The 27941-nt window shown below is 36.3% G+C and overlaps 1 protein-coding gene across 3 annotated transcripts; it reads left to right on the top strand.

Moving 5' to 3' along the window:
* The first annotated feature begins 1307 nt into the window (after nucleotides 1-1307).
* LOC113513412 (transcription termination factor 2) lies at nucleotides 1308-27941 on the top strand. 3 transcript variants are annotated; one of them, XM_052900628.1, is made up of 19 exons: nucleotides 1308-1622; nucleotides 2661-2762; nucleotides 3807-3893; nucleotides 5356-5873; nucleotides 6911-7339; nucleotides 10024-10215; nucleotides 10389-10518; nucleotides 12163-12285; nucleotides 12364-12564; nucleotides 12953-13075; nucleotides 15244-15443; nucleotides 15924-16133; nucleotides 16876-17067; nucleotides 18553-18691; nucleotides 20360-20553; nucleotides 21607-21784; nucleotides 22701-22864; nucleotides 24814-24971; nucleotides 27195-27941. In XM_052900628.1, the coding sequence occupies exons 1-19, from the start codon at nucleotides 1451-1453 to the stop codon at nucleotides 27343-27345; spliced, it is 3663 nt and encodes a 1220-aa protein (XP_052756588.1). In that variant the 5' UTR covers nucleotides 1308-1450; the 3' UTR covers nucleotides 27346-27941. The 3 variants fall into 3 exon arrangements, with proteins under 3 accessions (XP_052756588.1, XP_052756589.1, XP_052756590.1); XM_052900629.1 differs by having other exon boundaries at nucleotides 1591-1717; XM_052900630.1 differs by lacking the exons at nucleotides 1308-1622; nucleotides 2661-2762; nucleotides 3807-3893; nucleotides 5356-5873; nucleotides 6911-7339 and adding an exon at nucleotides 8880-9058 and having other exon boundaries at nucleotides 27195-27940.

Below are 27941 nucleotides of genomic sequence, written 5' to 3'. Positions count from 1 at the left end.
AATTAATAAGATGATAGTTATTTTAATTTCATGTGGTGTACAATTTTTAATTAATTTTGTAATAGTTAATTATGCTTTTCTATTGGTCGTATTTCATAATTGTTTTAAGTTTATATTTTGATTATATTTGAATTCATTTAACATTATAATGTATATTTGGAAAAAAAACTTTGTATTATTTTAATCCATACTTCCACTATTGATAGTCATAACGCAACGTGATAATGGATCATTTATGTAAATTTAAAATACCCAAGTGTGGCTACTATGGGCAAAACCCTCTTTATAGAGGAACCCTATTTTCAGCAGTGAAAAGATAACAGCTGATATGATAATTGTAGGAAAGAGGTCGTAAACAATCGTATTGCTCAATTGATTACAATTTATAATAATTATATATATCTTGTCGCTATATATAATAATAAAATATTTAAAGATAAAACAAATATTGTTTTATCGTTAAATATTTTATATAATAAGTAGTACACTTTTCATCAGGTGGGCCGGCAACTTGTTTGCCATTCTAAGTTACATAAAAAAAATCTCCCGCAAGACTCCATTCATCAATGATATGACTATCTAAATTTACATTTACAAATAATTTACATTACGAAACATAGCACAATGTTATGAAAACCTGTTTTAAGTCTTCTTAAGTTATTTTAAGCATTTATTCAAATTGGGTTTTATTTCAATACTTAGTGTTGCACGTAAAAATATTACCAATATCTGATTTCACGTATTTTCTTATGTTTAGGAACAAGTTATTTTCTAATTAATATCACAAAGCGAGTAATTACTACAAATACTATCCTTATCAAGTTTATTACATACTGCATATGGTAAATGCTATACAAGTTTTATTCGAAATTTATTTTCCGGGTTAGACTGTGAATTGTGAAAAAATATATAACTAAATTACAAAAATAAGTTTATTTACAACGCCCTTTAACAGTAAAATTGTGAGTTTTACAGTACCACAGCATTAGATTGTAATAAATGGTACTAATATCATAAATGTCATAGCAACCGTACCATCTTAACCCTTTATATACATACATACATACATATCTGTCACGCCTATCTCCCATTAGGGTAGGCAGAAACAATGGAAGTGTGTAACCTTTTATATATCTTATTCAAATCCAAATGGCCATTATAGCGTCTACTATTTTCAAAATTTAGATTTGCCTATAAATTTAGATTGGGATTTGGTGTGAAGATATTTATATAGATAAAGGCATACAAACACATAGATTAATGATAGTAACTGTATAGAGATTTTAAGAAAAATTGCTCTGTGCTAAAATATTAGTTAATCTGAGTTAACAACGACATTTTCGTTTTGAAAATGTGATTTATTTTGTTTGTAATAAAAATATTGTTTAATATTTTTATTTGAAATTTTGTGACAGATATTTATGCTATATACGAATAATTATATAATATAATGGATAGCTCATTTTTTGAGTACCGTGACAATCCCGAAGAGATTAGTGACTCTGATTCAGAAGTTATAGATAGTAGTATAATAATAAATGATTCTTTTAAAACTAAAAAGAAATCTGTTGTGAAAAATCAAACGGTTTATGTAGCGGAATCTGAAGAATCTAATACAGATTGTACATAATTTATATTTTTCAATATTTTGTCATTATTTAATAATAACAACAATTAGCTTATTGGGTAACTAGTGATCCTCCCCTGCTTTACATGGGTAGATAGAAAATACTATATATCCTATATATTACTCGCTCATAATATAGCTTTCTATAGATGTAAGAAATTTCAAAACTGGTTGAGTAGCTTTTGGATTTATCTATTAAAAATGAACAATAAAATTTTTCCTCTTTATAATATTAGTATAGATTAACTCTATTTTGTGTTGTTGCAATCATAACTCAGTATATAAGTTATCCTATTTATAGTAAAGATATAAATTCTTGTGTGCTAAATTTCATTCAAAAGTGTTCAGCTGTTTCAGTGTCATTGTTTAGTCAATCACAATAGTTAAACAACTAACAAACATATAAACATCTATACAAACTTTCACAGCAGAACTAGTGCTTTTTTTAAATGATAGTAAGTGGTGCTATAGTGCCTAAAACTAAATAAATAAAAATCTATTTTCCTTATTTACTCACTATTTGGGTTGCACAATTTCATCCCATTAGGGTTGATAATAAAACTATATGAAATAAAACTATATATATATATATATATATATATATATATATATATATACCTAGCTATGTGGCTGCATATTAATTTAATCTGGTGATGATAAAGTATTAATCTTTACCAAACCACCTGCTCACCTTGCTGAAAGTAAATTAATATTCTTTTCTTAGCAGGAGATCCTTATTTATGTATTTATAGGTTAGCATGTTGTTACCGTGTGGTCCCAGCATAGGGTGGACCACCCCTTCCTTTCCTGTAGGTGTTAAGTGTAACAGACAAGTGGAAATTAACGATAGAGGAATGGGCAGCAACATACCTTTTAAAACATCACCAAAAGCCTAATGGTGTTTGCCAACCCACCTTCTAACTGTGGCTACTACTGGCAAAATGCTTTAATAGGGGATGGCTTATGTCCAGCAGTGAACAGTTAACAGCTGATGTGATGGTGATCATATGATTTTAATTTTTTTTTATTTTAGCCGAATCTGAACAACCTATAAACACACATCAGAAAGGGCTCAATAGTATACTCAGAAGAAGTAGTGTGGTAGAGACCCACATTATATCCAGCAGTGATGACGGTAATGTGCATAGTTTACATTATGACACTAATGATTCCTTTTTCACTCTGCACATAGACAATGTAGAGTGACAAAGGAATCATTGGTGTTCTTTTAAAGTATTCTACCAGTATGATTAAAAATTTTCATAAAATAGATTTGGATTTAAAAATAATAAATTCTGCACCTTCATCAGTTAGATACCTAGTAGAAGAGGCATAAAATTTTTTGTTCATCTGTTAAGGGAAAGATTAATAAGGGAGTTCAAAATTTTTTATTATTTTTGAATTATTGATTTATGAAATTCCTGTTATCTATAGTTTAGATAGATTATTAGTTTTATGTATTGCTTGGGCTCACTTTGTATATAATATTAGAAACATGGAATGTCATAAACAAGCTGATGGCCTACCTGGAAAAGTGAGGGTAACTGTTTCTTTTAAATATTAATAACAAATGAGCATCACAATATGTACTGTGATAATAATCAAGAGTCACCGTTCATTGTTATTCCTGAGAACTGAAGTTCCTTCACACCATCAATTTCACTGTCATACTTATTATTTACTATTCAAACTGAAAAACATGTATACAGCAAACAATCAATGTTCAGAATATAGAAAACCTACTTTTTTGCCCATAGTGCTATTTTTTAATAGAAGATAATGGAATGGTAACCCCACCTGCGCTATCAGTATACACCGGCGGGGAACCAGTGAAGGATGATAGGTGAGGATGAAGCAGGTCAGTTAGCCCATCATGATGAATTCAACAAGAATTGTTCATGATGGTTTCCAGAGGGAACCGTGTGGAGGTCTATCTAATAGGGCATATTGCTAACAATGGGGCTGTCAAACTCCATTGCTAACAATTCCTTTCCCCCCATAGTGCTGTTCATGTCTACAGGTGATGGTTACCACTTTCTATCAGGTGGGCTATGAACTTCTTTATAATTGGAAGCAGATATAATCGGCCAGGTATGCTGAAACTATAATAAAAAGTAAGTTATTAAAAATTAATGATAATTAATAATAATAATAAAATTAACTATTTTATCCCAATTAGAGGCAAATAATAGAAGATCACTTCGCCCGAGTATTAGGAGACAATTGAATACCTCTACTAGCAAGATTGTCACATCTTCAGATGAAGGTAATTTTAAAATTCATTATTTTTTAAAACTATTATAAGATGCAGGAAAAATATTCTTTTTATGTTATGTTATTGTCTACTAGTTTTATGGCCCCTATTTTGTGCACATGGATTTCAGAAGCAGGAAAACCAATTAAATAGACAGAGGAATTATTATTTTTGCTTCTGCTGCACTTATAAAGAGCACTCACATCATCTATCAGGTATCATGGGCGAAACAGTATACTCTGTTATATCCATGGTACTGCTCATGTCTATAGACAACGGTTACCACTTTCCATCAGGTGGGCCATCAGCTTGTTTGCCATTCTAAGTTGTATAAAGAAAAATCTATTTTTAAATATCTCCTATGTATAGAGATCGTCTAGTTACACTACTATGAACTCCTGTAAATATATGTCTTAGATGATAATGAAACATTTTTTTTTATACAACTTAGAATGGCAAACGGCCACCAAGCTGATGGCCCACCTAATACATAAATACACATAAAAATAAGACTTATTTGTATGCCAAATTTAATCAAAGCCATGCAACCCTTCGTTTAAAGTATAGTTCATGTCAGATGTAGATGTCAAACTGCATGCATACTGTTCTGGTAGGTTCCGGCTGTGAAAATATTTTTACTCATATTATTAATGTGAAAATGAGTTTGTTTGTATGTTTGTTACCTCTTGGCTCTTTAATGGTTAAATCAATTGTTATTACTTCTGGTATAGTACATATTATATGGTACGGAGGATATCTAGTAGCTATTAGATAGATAGATAGATACCCTTTAATATTTAATATGTTTTCTCCATAGGATTATAATAGTAAACTTTTTTTATGCAACCTAGAAAGGCAGACAATTCTAGACAGCCTACCTGATGGGAAGTAGTAATCGTCGCCTATAGACATGAGCAGTACCATGGACATAACACAGTAAACTGTTTCGCCCATGATACCTCCCATGCGTTGCCATTCCTGAGGTCTCAGGTGTTATTCCTCTGTACCATGTAAATTCACCACCATATCCCAACCTTCAAACCGAAACACATTCATGCAAACACAAGTGCTTCACGATAGAAACACGAATGGGACAGAGGTGCCCGAGCAAACGACGTTTGTACAAAGTCTCCATCTGGTAATTAGGTACCACAGTACTTATTAATACTATTAGTTATAAGATTGTAAAAAAAAACTTCATTAATGTCGTAAAAGGCGACTTAGAGAACTTAATAGTCGAGGGATGGGCAGCAGCGTCTCTCTTAAAACATCACCAAAAGCTAACTACGTTTGTCAACCTGTCTGCCAAGCGTGGCAACTACTGGCAAAATTCCCCCAATTGTAAACAGCCATAAGAAACGGCCCCGTTCCTTATGGCAGTCCTTAGGGGAGGTCTATGTTCAGCAGTGGTCAAATAACGACTAAAATGATGATGATGATGATGATGATGATGAAAAAATCTTAAAATTGACAGAACAATCATCACCTGAACAGCCAAAGCGTTTATCGGTGCAGTCAAAATCCGATACTTCAGATTCGTTCATCGTAAAAAAGGGCAAGAAACGTATGATCCTTATAGATTCTGATACAGAAAACTCTATTGTAATAGAACATAATAGACATAGGAAATTGACTTGTTTCAAAGACACTCCATTAAAGATTGACAGTGGCAAGATTGACAGCCATGATACGAGTTATGATGACGTCAATAATTTTGCTGATGATGATGATGAAAGAGATGATGAGGTCAGAAAAACCACAGAAGAAAAAGAAGAAGCAATTGAAAAAAGTGTCAATATTAACAATGACGAATCTCATAAAAAAGATGATGTTTCCGAAGAGGACAGAGTTAGTGATGAATATGACACAGATGATGGGCCAGATGAGGATCAAATGGTGCTGTCGCGAGTCACCCGGATGAGTATCATGGGCGTGATACCGAAAGACAACGGACAGGACAGTGATGATTCAGATTTTATTCAGTCGGATGAGGCAAGTATAAAATGTTTGCTTTAATTAATTGTATAGATAATTTTGCTAATGCACTTATAGTACTAAATATAGTGAATTTTTCTTATGCTTTCTCCGATTTAATATTGGATAAAGGATAAGGATTTAAAATCCTAATCGGATATTTATAACACAAAAAATAGCCTAAATGAAGCAACTATTTTTGTGCTTAATAATAACTCCCTTATATAGAGGGGAGAAGGAATTGTTAGTAATGGAGACTGAGAATCCCATTGCTAGCAATATACCCAACCAGGTCGAGCTCCTCGCGGTTTTCCCTGGAAACTATCATGGTTAATTCCTGATGAATTCATCATGATGGGCTAACTGGCCTGTTTTCATTCTCATCTATCACCCTTCACTGGTGCTCCGCCAGCGTATCCCGTTAGCGCAGGCGGGGTTACCATATTATTTTCACACATAAAAAAAAACCCCTTATATATTTTTATTTTTGTACATTTATAACTACAATTTGATTAATAATTCAATTCCTTTATCTAAAACATGGGTACAAAATTATTTTAAATTACAATAAATATCTCAAACAAGGCCTTGTCGTTTTCGATGTATAAATTTGTAGTTAATTCATTATTTTTATACATCAAGTCACATAAATACGAAATATTATAACAATATTTCATTGTAAAAAATTAGTATTGTCATATTTATATCATGTAAGTACTTATTTTGTCATTTAATTATTCCTTCGTCGAATAATAATGTTTATTTTTTATAATTTAATTCTATTTTCATGTAAGTACTTATCAAACTCATTAAATTAATCATTATTTTGTCTAGATTTTCTTGCTATTTATATTTATTATAGATAATGCATATGAGGGATGTATATGAGGGAGTATATGCATTGCAGGAAGTCAGTGGATGCACGTGGCTTAGGACCGTTTTTTATGGCAGTCCATGGGAGAGATTTATGTCCAGCAGTGGACGAACAATGACTGAAATGATGATGATGATAGATAATGTATATATATTATATAAATGCTGTGATATTTTTTTAGAGTCGTCAGAAAACAATGGAAGGCTCCACAGACAGCCTAACAGACTTGCCACAGATCACCAGTTCATTAATAAAAACACCAGAAAAGACTGAAATTGACAATGACACATCTAGAATTACTTGTTCCCCTTTCTCCAGTCCTCTCAATGATATCACAAATGATCTGAACAGATCTGCAACTGAAAATGTATCCAAGTGGTCAATAAATAAAGATTTAAATTCTACAGCTAGAAAGTTGAGTAATGCAGATAATAGTTATTCAGAAAAATTGAACCCTAATAAAGCAGATATGCTTAAAAATAAAGTGTTAAGTAATTTAAATGCTACCAATGTAAAGACTAGAAGCAAAGAAAATATTACAGATGATGAGGTGACAATAATAGACAGCTGTCCAGAGGTTATAGCATTGAGCAGCGATGATGAAGACGAGGTGCGTACTGATGATTTTTTATTTCCATTATATTAATATAAAATGGATCAATATACTTGATGTCTAATAATCATAATAAGTACATTGAGAAGTATATTGGTCCTCTTGAATCGGTTCAAAGACGAGCTATGAGAATAGTCGACAATCCCCAGCCCACAGGCTTTGTCGAGTTCTTAAGTCTACTGTAAGACTTTGTCTCCCTTTGTGTATTCTACCGCTTGTATAACTGATTGTGTTATGAGGAATTGTTTGAAATGATATTTTTTTTATACAACTTAGAATGGTAAACAAGCTGACGGCCCACTTGATGAAAAGTGGTAACCGTCGCCTATAGACATGAGCAGTAACATGGACATAACAGAGTATATTGTTTCGCCCATGATAACCCACATGTGTTGCCATTTCTGAGGACTCAGGTGTTATTCCTCTGTATCCTGTAAATTCACGCCATATCCCCTTCTATCATACCCTTCAAACCGAAATACAGCCATGCAAACACAACTGCTTCACGGTAGAAACACGAATGGGACAGAGGTACCCGAGCAATCGACTTTTGTACAAAATCTCCCTCTGGTAAAGATGCCATCGACAAAGAATTCATCCTCACACGCTTGAACCTATATGGTCACGTACAGTGCGGTTTCAAAGGGATTTTCTCCCATGAGCGCTCAGGCTGTGGAATGAGCTCCCTGCCGAAGTTTTCCTTAGAGACTACAGTATGGGTTTCTTCAAAAAAAGGGTATATTAATGTTTTTTTCAGAATCGGCTCCTAGGAGCAATACTATCAATAGTATTGCAGGCATTTAAAGGCTACAATAACCAATTATGATCAGACGGGCTTTATGCTTATTTGCCATTTTTGTGGTATATAAAAAAATAGTAGATAAATATTCAGTAATTTTTTGCCGATAGTTTTCTTTGAATCTTTGAAAAGAGGTTTGTATGAATCGAAGCATTTGGCGTTCCATTGTTTCTGCCTACCCTAATGGGAGGCAGGCGTGACAGATATGTATGTATGTATGTATGTAGTTTTCTTTATAATATTAATTAGCTGACCTAGCAAACTCTGTTTACCCCATTACTGGAAATATTTTATTATCGGAATAAATGAAGAAATATACTAAGAAAGAGATATAGAAAAGACTAAAAGACTAAAGAAAGAGATAATAAGAAATATACTCAAGTTGGAACAAACAATACACATTACAAAATTACATTAAAATCGGTAGAGCACGTTCGGGGATTAGCATATATGAATTATATATATTAAGATAGGGCAGAAACGCTAAACTAAATGGTATTCTATGATCTCTGTCTACCCCAGTAGAAGAAGGCGTTAACAGTATAAAATGATTGTTAAAAAATACACATTACACTACCATTCTTTATTGGGGTAGGCAGTATAATGGAATAAATAAATACAATGCCTAAATACTTCTTGCGCATCTTCAACATTTATCTACCGATTCATACAATGTCGCTGGTTATGAGTTAAAATGTAGGTACTTTCCATAGATATTTTATTACGATTTATCTTTGCTAACAGAGGGTAGATTAAATAACAGAAGCAGAGTTCAAATGTGCTAGTCGAGTGCCAATATTTATTAAATAGAATTGCAAATTATTTTATTTGTTGTAATTTGTGTGTGTAAATTACATATTGCTAAAATTTTAATGTACCATTTTGAATAATTCACAATGCCTCGAAACCCTAAAGACGTGAGTGTTAATTTTATGTACAAAATTTAAAATTATTAATTTTTTGTTTCTTAAGAGAATGTAAGTGACTTCTACTTGTTGGTTTACAAATCTTTATTGGTTATTTTAATAATTATTATGTATTAAATAGAGTGATGTTAAATTGTCCCAAAGAGGGTTGACGTCAGGCAGGCGGTCGGTTGTAAAACTAAAGCCAAATCTTTTTGTAATATGGATAAAAACATATTACGCCGACCACAAATAATATTTGGGATAGTTGATTACGCATAGGCTTTAAACGACCATTTTTAGACAGTACTTTTAAGTAAATACACATAATGTTAACAGAGATTTAAAAGAGTAACTGTTGAGTTTCTTACGGGCTCTTCTCAACAGATAACAACTTTCCGAATCGTATAGTGGATTTATAAAGAAAACGACGATTTTAAAGTGCTTGTAAAATGTAAAAAAGTCTATTTAGAATAAAAATGATTTGAATTTGAGAATGTCGCCCATTGTTGGCACTTTATCTTGCTTTTTGTAATTAAGTTAGCAACTTTTTGTATACATCTGTAATCTGTAATTCTTGAAGGGAACAATAGAGTTTTTATTCTTTCATATTACTACATATGCCCGTATGCATGTAATTGTATTTTTTTTTTGATGGATGATAATGGAATGATATCCCCACCGGCGCTAACGGTATACACTAGTGGGGCACCAGTGAGAGATGATTAGTGAGGATGAAAAGGCAGGTCAGTTAGCCCATCGTGACGAATTCAATGATAAATTAGTCACGATGGTTTCCAGGGGGAACCACGGTCGACCTGATAGGGTATATTGATAGCGATGGGGACTAACCTCCCCATTACTAACAATCCCTTTCCCCCCATGTAATTGTATTGATTTCATAACATTCCTTAACATTCGCCAGCTTTTGGATATAATATTATAACTGTTAACTACTGCAATTGTTTTTCTTGTAGGTGAAAGTGGAGAAGAAGTCACCTAAAAATTCGCCAAAAATAAAACAGGAGACCAAATCGAAGGATAATGAGATCAAACAGTACTTGGTGCCCTCGAGCTATCCCAACCAAGTGGTATATGTGAAGAAACATGTCCGTGAAAATGAGCTCAGCAAATTGAATGGGCTCAAAGAGGACCTGCAGAATATCAGGGTACATTATCTCAACCTTTATATTTTTTTTATACAACTTAGAATGGCAAACAAGCTGACGGCCCACCTGATGGAAAGTGGTAACCGTCGCCTATAGACATGAGCAGTAACATAACAATAACAACAACTCCCTCTATTAAGCTTATCTATTTAAATATACCAATATTTATACAGTACCTCCTGGAAAACATGGACGTGAACACACTGCCGGACGGTGGCGTGAAGCTGATCCAGCGGCTCACTGGACTAGAGGCCGAGGTGCGCCGCCAGGGGGACAAGGTCGCCAACATGATCGTCGAACCAGGTAATCGACCATCGTCATTTCATTCATTCGTCGTCCGCTGTTGAACATTGGTCGCTTCCATGGACTTGAGATCGTCACTCCATACTTATACGGTCTTGCCACTCTAGACCCTTTTTTCCACTTTTTTTTATACAACTTAGAATGGCAAACAAGCTGATGGCCCACCTGATGAAAAGTGGTAACCGTCGCCTATAGACATGAGCAGTACCATGGACATAACAGAGTGTACTGTTTCGCCCATGATACCCCGCATGCGTTGCCATTCCTGAGGACTCAGGTGTTGTTCCTCTGTACTCTGTAAATTCACGCCATAAGCCACCCTCAAACCGAAACACAGCCATGCAAACACAACACAACACATTGGATAATGGTCTTCAAGTTATGTGATTAGTCTATTGATTTTTATTTCCAAGTAACTAATTAATAGTAATTATTGTTGCTGTGGATATATGTATATATATCACAGAATATCTTTAGAAGAATTAAGAGTTTTAATAAGGAAAATTGAAGGAAGTTGAAAGGAATGAATGAAATGTCAATGGGCCAGCCATATTTTTTTTCTGTTGCTTCCCCTTGTGGAGTATCTGTAGCATACATATAAAATTATATATTTTATTTATTTTATAAAAACACGCAGACAAGCGTAAATATTTTATATATATATGTAATACGGTCGGTCGCGCACGCAGCTTGTTTGATGTACCTATGCGCGCGCAGGACGCGCAGGCGCTCGGCGACTACGGGTTGCGCGCGCAGGCCGCGCATGCGTATATGTGAGGAATGTTGTTGTTGGCGCCACGGCACACATATCGTCTTAATATTATACCTTTTTTATATTTTCTATTGTTCTCCTTCTTTACTATTATATTACTATTATTACTGTATTAATAAACGTTTACATTCTACAAATATCATTCTCTTAACATCATTCGCTTTATATCCATAGGCCCGGATATTAATTTCCAGGTTGTTAATCTGAGAGTGAATCTGAGAGCAGAGCTGTTCTTTCTTATTTATGCTTACATTCATCTCTCACATCCATCATCTGTATTATTGTTTTACTAATTCTTTTCGAGCATATTCCATTAAAATTTACAACATAGATTCTCTGAACCTTAGAATAAAATAACACCTTAGTCCTCAAGAATGGCAATAAATGGCGGGTATCATGGGCGAAACAGTATACTCTGTTATGTCTATGATACTGCTCATGTCTATATGAGACGGTTACCACTATCCATCAGGTGGGCCGTCAGCTTGTTTGTCATTGTAAGTTGCATAAAAAAAATTGTCCACCCTGAAATTGTCTGGTACTCGTTCCATGATGCAAGCCAGGTTTTGTGTACATGTAACATATGAGGGTACATATGTGTTTCTTTTAAAGACCCAAGCCCTTGAAAATTATTATAATTTTGCCAATGAATATATGATATGTGGAAAGTCTTTATATGCATATTTTTAATAACAATAGAGAGTACCCAAATCAAAGGCAAAGTGTGGAGTCATTGCAAATTAGAGTGTACGGTGAGAACACTGAGAATGTGGCTATAAAGAGGCATTCGTTACTAATTAGATATTTTATAAGTTTTATTCTTTCAATATATTTCAAGGTGAATATTTACCTCACATCGTTCAACTTTACAGATTCACCAACTGCTGAGGACATCGCCAAAGATGGTTTCGGAGAGATCATGGACAAGGGTCTATCATGGGACGACATACAGAAGGCCAGTAACGCTGTTCAACCGAGAATGTTCGGCAAACAAGGTAAGAATGTTTTGACATCAAATGATTTAGAGATATTAATCTTTTGGGTTCGGATTATTTATGTACGTATGTACGCAGCGATGGCGACGCACATGGCCGAGCGCAACCTGATCCTGGAGAGCCTGCGGCACCTGCACTCGTCGCTGGCGTCGCGGCCGGCGGACAGCGAGGCGGCGCGGCGGCCCGCCGCCGTCCGCAGCGAGCTGCTGCCGCACCAGCTGCACGCGCTCGCCTGGCTGCGCTGGCGCGAGACGCAGCGGCCCTGCGGCGGCATCCTCGGTAACTCCTCACTCCTACCTTCTACCTCCTCACTCCGTCCTGCACTCCTGCTCCCCGCCTGCCCTCCTCCATCTCTCCTACATTCCTCCCCCTCTTCTCTCCACCACGCTCCTCCCCTCCTGCACTCCTCCACACCTGTCGCACTGGCTGCACGCGCTTCTCTGTTCTGACGTGAAGCAGCGGCTTTGCGGCGGCATTCTCGGTAACTGGCTCCACTCCTCCTCCTTCTACATTCCTGTATTCGTCTGGCTGCGTGTCTTATAGTATGCTAGCAAAAAAGCAATGTAAATAACTCATATGTATGATTTAAAATATATTTTAGATTTCTCTTGTAAATAATAGCATTATGTCTCTTTGACACAATATTTAAACGTAGAATTTGTTTCAGCTGACGACATGGGTCTCGGCAAGACGATCACAATGATATCGCTGGTACTGAGTGACAAGGAGAACAATATCGACGACGACGACATCCAAGACGAGGAGCACGGCGGGAAAGGCAGCTCTAAAAGTATGCATTTTGTTCGTTGCTGCATTATTGTTCTCATTGCTTTCTTTGTACAGTTTTACATGTAAAAGAGCACATAGATTTTAGAATGACTTCATTCCATGTGGTTTCGGCATAGAATGGCTCACCCTTTGCTTTCTCGTGGGTGTCCTAAGAGGTATTTAAGGGAACTAAATGGTCGAGGGATATGCAGCAGTTTCCGTTTGAAAACGTCAAAGTCGAACTGCGGTTGCCAATCCGATGCCAAGCGTGGCAACTACTGCGAACCCCTAAGGGGAGGCCTATGTTCAGCAGTAGACAGTTGACGGTTGATATATAATAAATTTGGTGTGATTGTTAGACCCAGGACTGATCAAACAACCTATAAATTATGTTAGCCAATGTAATTTATAAATTTCTGTTTCTTGCTGCTTAATTTAAAAGGAAACTTTAGTCAATTCGGTTTTTCCAAAGGTCGTTCAACTACAGACGCAGGTGCAGAGTTGCTTAGACACGTATTTGCTGCATGGGAAACTAAAATGGATGTGATAGGTGTTTTTTGTGACCTTTCTAAGGCTTTTGATTGCGTTGATCATAATACATTGCTAAAAAAACTTGCTTTTTATGGCGTCAAAGACAATGCTTTAAATTTAATAAAATCTTATCTATCTGATAGAATACAGAAAGTGAAGATTAGCAACGCTACGTCTGACGGGTCACTTGTGCAAATGGGTGTACCTCAAGGATCTATTCTCGGTCCATTTTTATTCCTAGTTTACATTAATGATCTCCCATATGCCATGCAGGATAGATGCGGCATAGTATTGTTTGCAGACGATACTTCATTGATTTTTAAAGTTAATAGAATGACTAATAATTATGACGATGTAAATAGTGCTTTGCGGCGTCTCCTGCACTGGTTTACAACTAACAATCTTATGTTAAACGCTAAAAAAACAAAATGTGTTAATTTCTCTCTATCTAAAAGTTTTAATACTAATTGCAATATTAAATTAAATGACGAATCTCTCGAATTCATAGACTCTACTGTCTTTCTAGGAATCACACTAGATAATAAAACACAATGGGGTGCACAAATTCAAAGCCTTGCAGCGAAACTAAGTTCAGCAGCTTTTGCCGTGCGTAAAGTTAGACAGTACACTGATACTGATACTGCTAGATTAGTCTATTTTAGTTATTTTCATAGTTTACTCTCTTATGGAATATTACTATGGGGAAAAGCGGCAGATATTAAGAATATATTCATATTACAAAACGTGCCGTTCGAGCGATCTACTGTATGAAGAGTCGTGACTCATTAAGAGAGAAATTCAAAGAGGCAAATATTCTCACCGTTGCTTCTCAATTTATATATTCAAATATTCTATATGTTCATAAAAATCTTGACTTATTTCCAAAAAACAGCAATATTCATAATATTAATACTAGATTTAAAGACAAACTTGCTGTCCCCAAGTATCGTTTAGAAAAAGTTAATAGGTCTTTTATGGGAATAGGTATAAAAATTTACAATAAGATACCAAAGGATATGTTGGAATTACCCTTAAATAAATTCAAAACATCTGTTAAATCATATTTACTGAGCAAAGCCTATTACTCACTAAACGATTACTTGAATGACGAGTGTGCATGGCAATAGTTGTTCATGCACTGAATTTTCATTTAATGTTAGACATAGACACCTATATAAATATACATTGTAAATAAACTGGCTTTAAAAAAAAAAGTAATTCAATTGAGTTTCTTGCCAGTTCTTCTCAATTGGATCTATATACCGAACTGGACGGTAGGGTAAATATAAAATTATAATGTACAAATTTGACGTTCATAAGCGGCTAAAATGTCCTACATGAATAAATGATTTTTGAATTTGAATTTGAATTTAGATATTTTGTTTTTTTTTAGTTATATGATGATATCAGCCATACTGTCCACTGCTGAACATAGGCCTTTCCACCAGGCGGGGCGGCGGGGGGGGGGGGGATGTATTTCATTGAAATAAATCTAAAAGGAAGACTACACATATTCTGAAGTTTCAACCAAATCTGTTTGGGTGGAAAGGATTATTAGTAATTGTGAGGTTAGTTTTTGTAATGGGCTATTTGACCCCATTACTAACAATCCTTTCCCCGTCGATGAATTGAGAATGAGTGGTGATGGTGGACTGGCAGTGTGCCGCGGCGGGACGCTGGTGGTGTGCCCGGCGTCGCTGATGCAGCAGTGGGCGGGCGAGGTGCGCAAGCACTGCGCCGCGCACAGCCTGGCCGTGCGCCTGCACCACGGCGCCGCCCGCGACACGCTGCCGCGCCGCCTGGCCGCGCACGACCTCGTCCTCACCACCTACAACATCCTGCAGCGGGACAACCACAAGGTACAACTGGGGCTCTATATGGATTTTCCATACAATGGGGGAACCCATTTCCTTTCGCGTGGATGTAATTTTTTTTCACTTGCTACATTAATTTACACGACACGAGATAAGCTACACCGCGCGCTCTATGGCGCCTCTTCGTTAGTTTTCGTACGCTTGTGGCGTTGACCCCACACAACTGAGCTTGCTATATATATATATAGCAACGCAACAGATTATAAATTAATACATTAATAGAATAAATATTACATATATATCTCAAAGCTTTTGAATTTCTATAGAAAAATAAATAGTGATCAACAGGGCGTATGCGACATTGCGCGCGCATAACAAATGTGTATATTGTTATTCTTTTAAATACACAGACGTTTTAACAATTTAGTTGAATATTTTAATTACTAATTTCCCATAGTCCGAATTCACCGTTTCAGTTTTTGCCAACCTATCCTTTACACCTGTATATTTCCGTGCGTCCCGCAGAAAGGCGTCCTGATGCGCGTGTCATGGCGGCGCGTGGTGTTGGACGAGGCGCACATCGTCCGCAACCACAAGGCGGCCACGTCCAGCAGCGTGTGCGCGTTGCGGGCGGCGCGGCGCTGGGCCCTCACCGGCACGCCCATACACAACCGTGACCTCGACCTCTACGCGCTGCTCAAGTTCCTGCGCTGTACGCCCTTCGACGACCTCGCGGTCAGTACGACCCTCTACATCTCTACACCTACCTCACCTCACCGGGGGGAAAGGATTGCCAGTAATGGTGACTGAGAATCCCATTGCTTGCAAACTACCCAACTAGGTCGACCTCCTCGCGTCCTTTTTCAATGGTACCCCGCCTGTGTATGCAGATTGCGGGCAGAATTAATATCCAATATAATCCATTGGAAAAACCATGATTTCACTTCACTCATATTATTCTATAATCAATAGTTTGCTTAACAATACCTTCATTGTAGTCATATTCCTTTAAAATGTTTTAAATGAATTTAAACTTATATGAATTTTAACTTATATGTTTACAATTAATTAATTTTTATTTATTTTTAATTTGCAAAAGATGCTTTTTTAATTATACAGTACTATCATACCTACTTGTACAATAATTAGTCCTTCACCTTAAGGCTGTCTTGAAAAGATTGCTCTCAGCAATAAGACCGCCTTACTGTACTTATACAATTGTATCGTTGTGTTTGTAAATTGTCTTGTTTATTTCCTATATTGTATAATGCAAATAAAATATACTCATTCATTCATTCATAAAAATAAATTTATTACTATAATCTCTGATAGAGTAATTGCAGGCACATATCTGACTATTGTTGCTGCAATATAATACTATATAAGCTCACATTTATGTAAATATTTATGTATATGTATGTATGTAAATAAAAGTTGTCATTCATTCTATGAATGAAATTGTATGTACATTTTCTAGATGTGGAAAAAGTGGATTGACAACAAAAGTCAAGGCGGCCAAGAGCGGCTGAACACGGTGATGCGGTGCATCCTGCTGCGGAGGACGAAGCAGCAGCTGCAGCAGCGCGGGCAGCTCACCTGCCTCCCGGAGAGGACCGCGCACGAGTGCCTCGTCACCCTCACGCAGCACGAGATGAACGTGTACCAGAAGGTAACTTTATGCACTTAACATTGTGTGTTTACTGGCAATAAATGTTTCTATTCTATTACTTTATCTATACAACTTTTTTAAAAATAGTATACTGTGGGTTTTTTTACAACACTGGGGACAAACGAGCATACGGCTCACCTGATGGTAAGTGACTACAGCCGCCCGTGATCACCCACAACACCAACGGCATTGCAGGTGTGCTGCCGGCCTTTTAAAAAGGAATATGCTCTTTTCTTGAAGGTTATGATGTCGTATCGGTTCGGAAATACTGCTGCTGGAAGTTTTTTTTTTGATGGGTGAAAATAGAATGGTAACTCCGCCTGTGCTAACGGGATACGCTGGCGAAGCACCAGTAAAGGGTGATAGATGAGAATGAAAACAGGCCAGTTAGCCCATCATGATGAATTCATCAGGAATTAACCATGATAGTTTCCAGGGAGAACCGCGAGGAGTTCGACCTAGTTGGGTGGGTATATTGCTAGCAATGGGATTCTCAGTCTCCATTACTAACAATCCCTTTCCCTCCAGCTGCTGGAAGTTGATTCCAAAGAGTGGTTGTGCATGGAAGAAAGTGTCTTGAAAAACGCATGGTGGTAGTCTGCCACTCGTTCAGATGGTTGGGATGAAACTTTAGTTTATGGCGGGTTGTACTCTGGAAATAATTCCAATAGTTTGATATTGGAATTGAGAGTTATTCAACACTCGGATTGCAACATTAGTAAAATAATGATTCCATATTGTTCTAATAGATGTATATTATTGTAACATGCCAATGCTAAACGTTGCAAACCGATCCCAATTATAACCTAATTGTTATTTCATGAGTGCAATACAAAATTAATATTGGCAGTAGATGGGATAGATAGATAGATACTCTTTATTGTTTCCTCCAAAAGATTACAATAGTAAACTTATTATAAATATAAATAATTACAAGAAATAATCACAGTGAGAAAACAATGGGCGACCTTATCGCTAAGAGCAATCTCTTCCAGGCAACCTTTGGATGGAGAGGAGTAATTATAAACAATATGGGATTGATATCATATTAGATTTAACAGACCTACTTGCTGTTACTAGCCCTAATTTCATCTATTTGACTGCAATATATTGATTTATTTAGAAACAAAAAAAAAAATAACCTGTGTTCTCATTCCAAATACTCTCAAATCAAAATAAGTGGTTAGTTGACTTTGTTTTTTTTTTTTTGTTATTGGAACAAACTTTTAAATTATGTACTTTGGTAGTATGATGTACACAGAATATTGAATTGCAAGTATAATATTTAATTGTGTATTTACTCTTTATATATAAAAATAAATATATGTTCCACTTATAATATTTCGTTGTAAAAAAAATCTCTAAATAAAAGCCTACAATTAATAGATATGTTTGCTTAATTATATAAAACAACTAAACTATCAAATCTGCATTTTTCTTTATTACCTCCGCACCCAGTCGGCCTACAATCAACAACTGTTACAGGTGCTGGTGTTCTCCAAGACGCTGTTCGCGCAGTTCCTGCACCAGCGCGCGGAGAAGCAGGCCGACCTGCAGGGCTTCGTGCCGCCCGACAAGGACTCCGCATACACCAAGATGCACAAGAAGATGATCGCGCTGCAAGGTCATCTTGTTATACTGATTTTTTAGTGAATTTCTCTATATTATTGTAGTGTGTATTAATTTACATTTATACACACTACAATAATATATTTTAGTGACCATTAATTTACATGAGTTTTATGATTTTCTAAATGATTTTCGATAGGTGAAAATTCTCAATTTGTTTGTATTTTATTTAAGGTGATTTTACTGTAGGGGTGTGTGATGTTTGTGGGTACATCATTAATGTATGACATTTGTAAATGTGTACCTACCTCTCAATCGGGATTTGTCAGTCTGTTGCCGGCATTAAAACGTATAGCTGATTAACTGTGTATATATTTGAAACTATATCCCTAAACAGTATATTTTGGCGACGAGGTATCAAACTCAAGCGTGCATTTAGTCATTTAGTGTAGTGGAAGTAAAATGGCTAGTAGTGGAAGCATGTTCGATGGCAGTCTCAGCTTCGATCATAGAACGCAAGAATGGAGCATTTTTCAAAGCCGTTTTGTACAATATTGTGCAGCGAATGATATCGACGATAACACGGACAAGGCAGGGATAAAACGCCGTGCTTTGTTACTCACGGTGCTGGCTGAAGATACCTACCGAATAGCGATCGATTTGACCTTCCCGACCTCTGTGGAGGTTATCGACTACAAAGCGTTGATTAAAATTTTAAATAATCATTTCAAAAGTAAAAAAAAGGTCCTTTGGCGAGCGGCTCAAATTCAACTCGGCACAACAACGACCGGGTGAGGAGTTAGCGGAATGGGCAGTTCGAGTGCGGAATTTGGCTAAACATTGTGGGTACAAAACTGAACTGGAAACAATGCTTCGAGATCGTTTTGTTCTCGGTATGGTGCCTTCGAAGGAGAAAGAAAAGTTATTTGCTGAAAGTGTCGAAACTTTGACCTTTAACCAAGCTTTGGAGAACGCTCAAGGTGTGCAGTGTGCGCGGCAAGCATTGCAAGGGGTGTATATAGCAATATTCCGTTGCTAGCAATATACTCAACCAGGTCGACCTCCTCGCGGTTCCCCCTGGAAACTATCGTGGTTAATTCCTGATGAATTCATCATGATAGGCTGACTGGCCTGTCTTCATTCTCACCCATCACCCTTCACTGGTGCTCCGCCAGCGTATCCCGTTAGCGCAGGCGGGGTTACCATACCATTTATACCATACCATATATAGCAATATCTATATATATTAGTTACAATATCTATGTACTGGTCCAATAACGAATATGTTAACAGTCTGTTATCCTAAAAATAATATTGGCTAACAGACTTAACATATTCGAAAATAGATATTCGATCGATATGGGCGATATCGAAATGGGAAACGATCTTTTTTCCATCATCAATGTCCAGGGAAACCCAATATATAGGTATGCATGTTACTCATGCCTATACTGAACTAGGTGTAGTGTTAGTTTGCAGAAGTCCTTATCACTGGTTAGTAGATTACAATTATTTTATTTAGTCCAGCTACCATTTGGTCGTTTTCCTTTTGATGTTTATCATTGAGGGTATTTTGCCAATAGTTGCCACGCTTGACAGGCGGTTGGCAACCGCAGTTAAGCTTTTGGTGATCTTTTTAAGAAGGATGCTGCTGCCTGTCCTTCAACCATTTAATTCCAGTCGCATAAATAAGCATAAACTAAAAAAAAAATCACCTCGGCAGGCGCGAAGCCAGTGAAGTCGCATGAGATCTTAGTGCTGCTGCTGAGGCTGCGGCAGGTATGCTGTCACTGCGGCCTCATCGCGGCCATGCTGGACGCGAATGCGGCCGTCGACGGCAGCGAGGATCCTGGCGGGCAGGACCTCCTCGAGGAGCTCAACAAGCTGTCCATTGAGGACTCAAAGTCGAAGAGGAAGGTATCGTATTATTATCCTGTTTGGTCTTAACGGCTTTATTTTTTAATATACATAAATAAAAATTAATGGCTAGATGTGTTGCTAGGTATAAAACTGAGCAATGACAATTTTTTTTTTCATTTTGGCAAAATTTTTTCACAAACATGCTTTGACATCTAAGGAAAATTACTTAGCACTTATGAAAATAAAAAAAAAAAAGTTGTAAAAAATGTAAAAATTCCATTTTTATATTTACCATATAAACTGATCTTATCTGCCATTTCAAACACTTCAATCAAATATTGACAGAACAACGTCTGTCGCCGTGTGGTCCCGGCATAGAATGAACCACCCCTTGCTTTTCTGTACGTGTAGTATATAGCAATATTCCATTACTAGCAATATACTCAACCAGGTCGACCTCCTAGCGGTTCTCCCTGGCAACTATCATGGTTAATTCCTGATGAATTCATCATGATGGGCTAACTGGCATGTTTTCATTCTCATTTATCACCCTTCACTGGTGCTCCGCCAGCGTATTCCGTTAGCGCAGGCGGGGTTACCATACCATTTTCACCCATCAAAAAAAAAAAAAAACACTCGACATCTGTACATACAGCAAACATATTAGAATCTAACTTAGCAAAAAGTGATATAGTTGTACAATAACTAATTATTTATCGACGGTTATATTTGCTAATCAACTTTACAGCTTATTACCAGATATTAAGTCATAAAATCGATTTCCAAATGAAATTAGGAGGTTTGCAAATTTAACCGAATTACATAATTTTAACACAATACCTAAATAGAAACTATATCTTTTTTAATAAAAAAAAATCCAAATAGGTTCACAAATGACGAAGTTATGATGTAACACATAAAAAAAAAATTCAACAGAATTGAGAATCTTGCTTCTTTTTGAAGTTGGTTAATAACAATTTTTTTTTTGTCTCTATTAACAAGTAATATGTGAATGAGTACAAAATTTGTATAGGACTTGGTAATTTCCAAGAATATTTAATTAATTAACTTTTTCAAGGTACAATCCACTAATCAACATACTGTCCACAGAGTGATAGCAAACCTGATGATGAAGAAGAACAGGAGGGTCCAGAGGAGGGCACGAGTGTGGCGGAGGCCATCCGTTCCGTCCTCTCGCCGAACAATCCCGTGTTCGACCTCACACGCCTCTCTTCCAAGATACAAGCCGTCATGGACTGTCTTCACAAGAATGTTTTTGCCAATAAGGGTATTCATTAATTCTCTTATTTCTTTTGTTACTTGATTCGTTGCATTATTATTTTTAAAAAGTTATGTTCATTTTTTATTGGAATTTTTTAGAAGAAGACTTCTCGAAAACAACAAAACAAAGTGAGTTCATTATTTCCTAAGAATAAGGAATTACATGGAAGGATTTTTTTTTTATACCATTGAGGTGCCAAACAAGCATACGGCCCACCTGATGGTAAGCGGTTATCGAAGCCTATGAACGCTTGCAATACCAGAGGTTGCGCGATGTCGACCCTTTTTTTTTCTCCCCTTTTGAAGAACCCCATGCTGTAGTCTCTTGGGAGAACCTCGGCAGGGAGCCTTTGTACAAAAGTCGATTGCTTGGGTACCTCTGACCCATTCGTGTTTCAAGCGTGAAGCAGTTGTGTTTGCATGGCTGTTTCGTTTTGAAGGGTGGGATATGGCGTGAATTTACTGAGTACAGAGGAATAACACCTGAGTCCTCAAGAATGGTAACGCAATATGACAAATTCACCAAGAATTACCTATGGTAGTTTCCAGTGGGACTGTATAGAGGAATTTTTTTTAAAGGATGATAATCGAATGGATGCTTTTGTAGAATTGCCTGCGCTTACGGTATACGCTGACGGAACACCAGTGAGGGATGATAGGTTAGAATGAAAAGACAGATCAGTTAGCCCGTCGTGATTAATATACCTGGAATGCAGGAGGATGGTGTCCAGGGGGACCTCGTGAAGGGAAACCTGATAGGGTACATTGCTAGCAATGGCACTGGTAGGCATTACTAATGATCCCTTCCCCCGACTATTAAGAAGTCATCAGATTCTATGTACTTTCTTAGTTATCATGTTAAAACTAACTGCAAGCATATGGCCAGAGGTAGGTGATCAATTAATTTAGCTGGACGTCACCAGGCGAGAAAGCGGTGGTGGTGTCGCAGTGGACGTCGGTGCTGAAGGTGGTGGAGCGCGAGCTGCAGCGCGCGCACATCCGCTGCGTGACGCTCAGCGGCGCGGTGCCCGTGCCTGCACGAGCCCAGCTCGTCGATGCCCTCAACAATCCACAATCCGACGTCAGGGTGAGTGCTGCGAGGAGGTTATAACAAAGACTTTAAAAAAAAATGGAATATTTAACCCCGCTTGAATTATTTAATGGGTAATAATGGAATGGTAAAAATGCTAAAAAAACAAAATGTGTTAATTTCTCTCTGTCTAAAAGTTTTAATACTAATTGCAATATTAAATTAAATGACGAATCTCTCGAATTTATAGAATCTACTGTCTTTCTAGGAATCACACTAGATAATAAAACACAATGGGGTGCACAAATTCAAAGCCTTGCAGCGAAACTAAGTTCAGCAGCTTTTGCCGTGCGTAAAGTTAGACAGTACACTGATACTGATACTGCTAGATTAGTCTATTTTAGTTATTTTCATAGTTTACTCTCTTATGGAATATTACTATGGGGAAAAGCGGCAGATATTAAGAATATATTCATATTACAAAAACGTGCCATTCGAGCGATCTACTGTATGAAGAGTCGTGACTCATTAAGAGAGAAATTCAAAGAGGCAAATATTCTCACCGTTGCTTCTCAATTTATATATTCAAATATCCTATATGTTCATAAAAATCTTGACTTATTTCCAAAAAAACAGCAATATTCATAATATTAATACTAGATTTAAAGACAAACTTGCTGTCCCCAAGTATCGTTTAGAAAAAGTTAATAGGTCTTTTATGGGAATAGGTATAAAAATTTACAATAAGATACCAAAGGATATGTTGGAATTACCCTTAAATAAATTCAAAACATCTGTTAAATTATATTTACTGAGCAAAGCCTATTACTCACTAAACGATTACTTGAATGACGAGTGTGCATGGCAATAGTTGTTCATGCACTGAATTTTCATTTAATGTTAGACATAGACACCTATATAAATATACATTGTAAATAAACTGGCTTTTAAAAAAAAAAAGTAATTCAATTGAGTTTCTTGCCAGTTCTTCTCAGTTGGATCTATATACCGAACTGGACGGTAGGGAAAAAAATAAAATTATAATGTAAAAATTTGACGTTCATAAGCGGCTAAAATGTCCTACATGAATAAATGATTTTTGAATTTGAATTTGAATAACCCCGCCTGCGCTATCGTATAGGTAAGGATGAAAGCAGATCAGTTAGCCCATCGTGACGACTTCCACTAGAATTAACCACGATGGTTTCCAGGGGGAACCACGTGGAGGTCGACCTGATAGGGTATTTTGTTGGCAATGGATCAGTTTTTTTTTTGGATGGGTGAAAATGGTATGGTCACCCCGCTTGCGCTAACGGAATACGCTGGCGGAGCACCAGTGAAGGGTGATAGATGAGAATGAAAACAAGCCAGTTAGCCCATCATGATGAATTCATCAGGAATTAACCATGATAGTTTCCAGGGAGAACCGCGAGCTCGACCTGGTTGGGTATATTGCTAGCAATGGGATTCTCAGTCTGCATTACTAACAATCCCTCTCTCCCCGGCAATGGATCAGTTAGACCCCATTACTAACAATCTCCTCAATATAAAGAATCACATATAAAATGCTATTAAATAACCGATCAGTTGAATTGGTTTAAGTGTTATAAAGGTTTTTTTTTTTGACGGGTGAAAATGGTATGGTAACCCCACCTGCGCTAACGGGATACGCCGGCAGAGCACCAGTGAAGGGTGATAGATGAGAATGAAAACAGGCCAGTTAGCCCATCATGATGAATTCATCAGGAATTAACCACGATAGTTTCCAGGGAGAACCACGAGGAGGTCGACCTGGTTGGGTATATTGGTAGCAATGGGGTTTTTAGTTTCCATTAATAACAATCCCTTTCCCCCTTTATAAAGGTATTAGGTACGTAATTATCATTTAAGTATATAATATAAGACCGGATTCATGAAAAGTTCTAATGGAAATGATATACGGGAACTACTTAGAATCGGGCAACGCCGCGGGAAACGACTAGTCTATAATATGTACATTGTTACAGGTGATGTTGCTGTCGCTCTGCGCTGGAGGCGTTGGCCTCAACTTGTGTGGTGCTAATCACCTGCTACTGCTTGATCCCCACTGGAACCCTCAGCTAGAGGAGCAGGCCCAGGATAGAATATACAGAGTGGGACAGCAGAAACCTGTACATATATATAAGTAAGGACTTTTTACTTTTTTTTTTTTTTAAACTACTGATACTAAATGCAACATAGTAAATCGACCATCTGTAGATGTAATGAAGACTTTTAAAATAATAATAATAATAATTCTTTATTTGGAACAAAAACATTGGTTACAATATTATTGAAAAACGATGATATCCGCAGAAGTATAAAACTGTGTCGCGAATATCAACGCCCTCCTCCTCATTGCAGGATTCCAAAACAGACATTTAAAATGTATGGTAGCTAGTTACATCAGTGAAGACATTTTGTTATATTTAGCAACCAACTACAATACTAATAAACTACAATAATTTTAAAATGCTTACAGCATTAATACTTCCTTTACAATTAATTTATTAATTAAATTAAATATATGTATATGTCTATAGTATATTATAAAGAGGAGAGATTTGATTCAAATCAAATTCTTTATTTTAAAAAAATACGGGTTATTATTTTTTTTTTTTTTTAATATATTTTCGCCATTAGTAAACACAGTGCAGGGTACACTTATATATTTTTTAATTTAATTTAAAAAATCAGGCTTTTAAGGGTTAAACATCTACTTATACGAAGTCGAATCGCTGGTCAAGAATATGTTATGGATATAATTGCACAAGGTGATATAAAATGCACCAAAACAATACTTTCGTTTACTAGGGAAAAGGCAAACACGCACGTACGCTTTACCGAAACTGTGTATGTAAATGTGTCTAGCATTTCGATATATGTATTTTTTTTTACTGAAATTTTGTTAGTCGCTCGATTAAAATTATTAATCTATACTTATAATAAATCTGTAGAGAGGTCAATTTTGTACTTGAAATATATTTCCAAAATAACTATCAGGGGGTGTCAAAAATGCAATCAGTGAAATTTTTGTCTGTCTGTCTGTATGTTCGTTATAGAAACGAAAACTACTCGACGGATTTTAACGAAACTTGGTAAAATTATTCTTCATACTCCTGGGCAGGTTATAGTACTACTTTTCATCACCCTACTATCAATAGGAGCAGAGCAGTGAGGGGAAATGTTGGGAAAACGGGAGAAGTTATTCCATTTTTAAGCTTCCGTCGCGTGTGCAGCCTTAATGGCCACTTTTTAAAATGTAAAAATGTCCACCCGTGCGACGCCGGGACGGACCGCTAGTTATTAATAAATGCCAAATAAATGTTACTACCCACAAATATCAGCAGTCCCCGCGTCGGTTTAGTCTGTAAATATATCGAAAGATCTTCCCTCCGGAAATGAATCCGCGTCGTGTCACCTAGTAAGCGTCACGCGGCTAATTTTCCCCTTTGTTACAACTGACGGCCATTGTCACGGATATATCGAAAGTGGACACTGGCAGTGGACGCCTACTGCCAAATAGTTATTGTATAGCTTCAGGAATTTGGCTGGGACACTAATAGTAATGTTAATTTATATATAACACGAATTTGTATTTATTTTAATGTATTTTTATATATATATATGCTAGTTATTTTGGCAAGTGGAGTTGACCGCTCTCCTTATGGAAAGGGATCAATGTGATATCTTTCGTTTATCTTTAACTTTACTACAAATAAATACGACACGGTAACCTTCAATAATAGGTTTTACTGAATTAGGTGTTTACGGAAGTCCATATCGCTAGTTAGCTGATTACAGTTATTTTGTTTAATTCCACTACCATTAGTATTCGTGCGTCAACTAACTCTCGAGGAGTGACTACTCCTTCTTTTGTTTGGAGTTGGTTGAAAATGTATGTCATTTCAAATTTAAATAACGCTTGTTTAAAACTATACACATTTTATGAATGAAATACTCGCATCATTTTTATGAGCTCCCGATATAGTACGCGTAGAAAAAGACTTGCTTAGTGACAGATTTATTTGCTTATAAATCTTTACGTCCACTGCCATAATCAATCCATAATAAATAAAATAAAAATAATTTTTATTTAAGTAAACTTAATTATAACCATTTTGAATGGTATTTTTTATTTTTTGTAAATCTATCGCTCAGTTTAGAATTCAATTTCCGCTGAGAAAATCGGGCATTTGTACTAAAAATAGAACACACCCAGACCAATACAAACATAATTATGTATACAAATATTTATATTATGCGACCATTGGAAGGTGAAGTAGTGTTTTACCGCTACACCACCACATACACACACATGTATGACTTGTTCATTGTTTAAGTAAAATTTTTTTTAATTTATAACCAGGTTCATGTGCGTGGATACAGTGGAACAGACCATCAGGAAGCTGCAGCAAGCGAAACTGGAGTTAGCTGATAACATGCTGACCGGTGCCCGCAACAACAACGCCTCCAAACTAACTATAGAAGATCTCAAAATGCTTTTTAATATGGGCTAGTGAATAGAGTTTACCCAAAGACAAAAATATTGAAATGTTTTTTTTTTCTGACACACCGGAAATATTGTATCGACAGATTTGAAAATATTTTCTCACGGATTTAGAATCTAAAAGTGAAGGAAGTCCAAAATAAACGTTCGCACTGTTATATCTGGGTCGGTGTTGAAATGTATCCAAAAATAATAAACCAACTTGTTAATTTTAACCATTGTACCAGTTTATAGTTTATTAATTATTAACATTGATTGTATTTTAATGCAAACTTTATATTCAAATGTGTTCAAACAACCAAATCTGTTTTATTCTCTCTGTTATATGGTGATGTTTAAAATATGTTTGCACTGTTTTTATTAAGTTGAAGTTATAACACAAGCAGCGAATTACGCTAAAAATTGTACCTATACGTCCCAATATCTTCCGAATTCAGTAAAGATATAGTATGTTTAAATTCTACAACTGCTGATGTTATATTTCCGATATAATAAATAACAATTGTAATATTAATACCCTGACAGATGTTAATAGATATAAATAAATATAGGTAGTAGTTATATTTTAATAATGAACAAATATAATATGATGATTATTTTCAATAT

Source organism: Galleria mellonella, unplaced genomic scaffold, assembly GCF_026898425.1.
Source record: "Galleria mellonella isolate WM207_F2 unplaced genomic scaffold, CSIRO_AGI_GalMel_v1 utg65, whole genome shotgun sequence".
Lineage (NCBI taxonomy): Eukaryota > Metazoa > Arthropoda > Insecta > Lepidoptera > Pyralidae > Galleria > Galleria mellonella.
The sequence above is the reverse complement of the archived record's forward strand: the minus strand, read 5'-3'. Positions and strand labels throughout refer to the sequence as shown.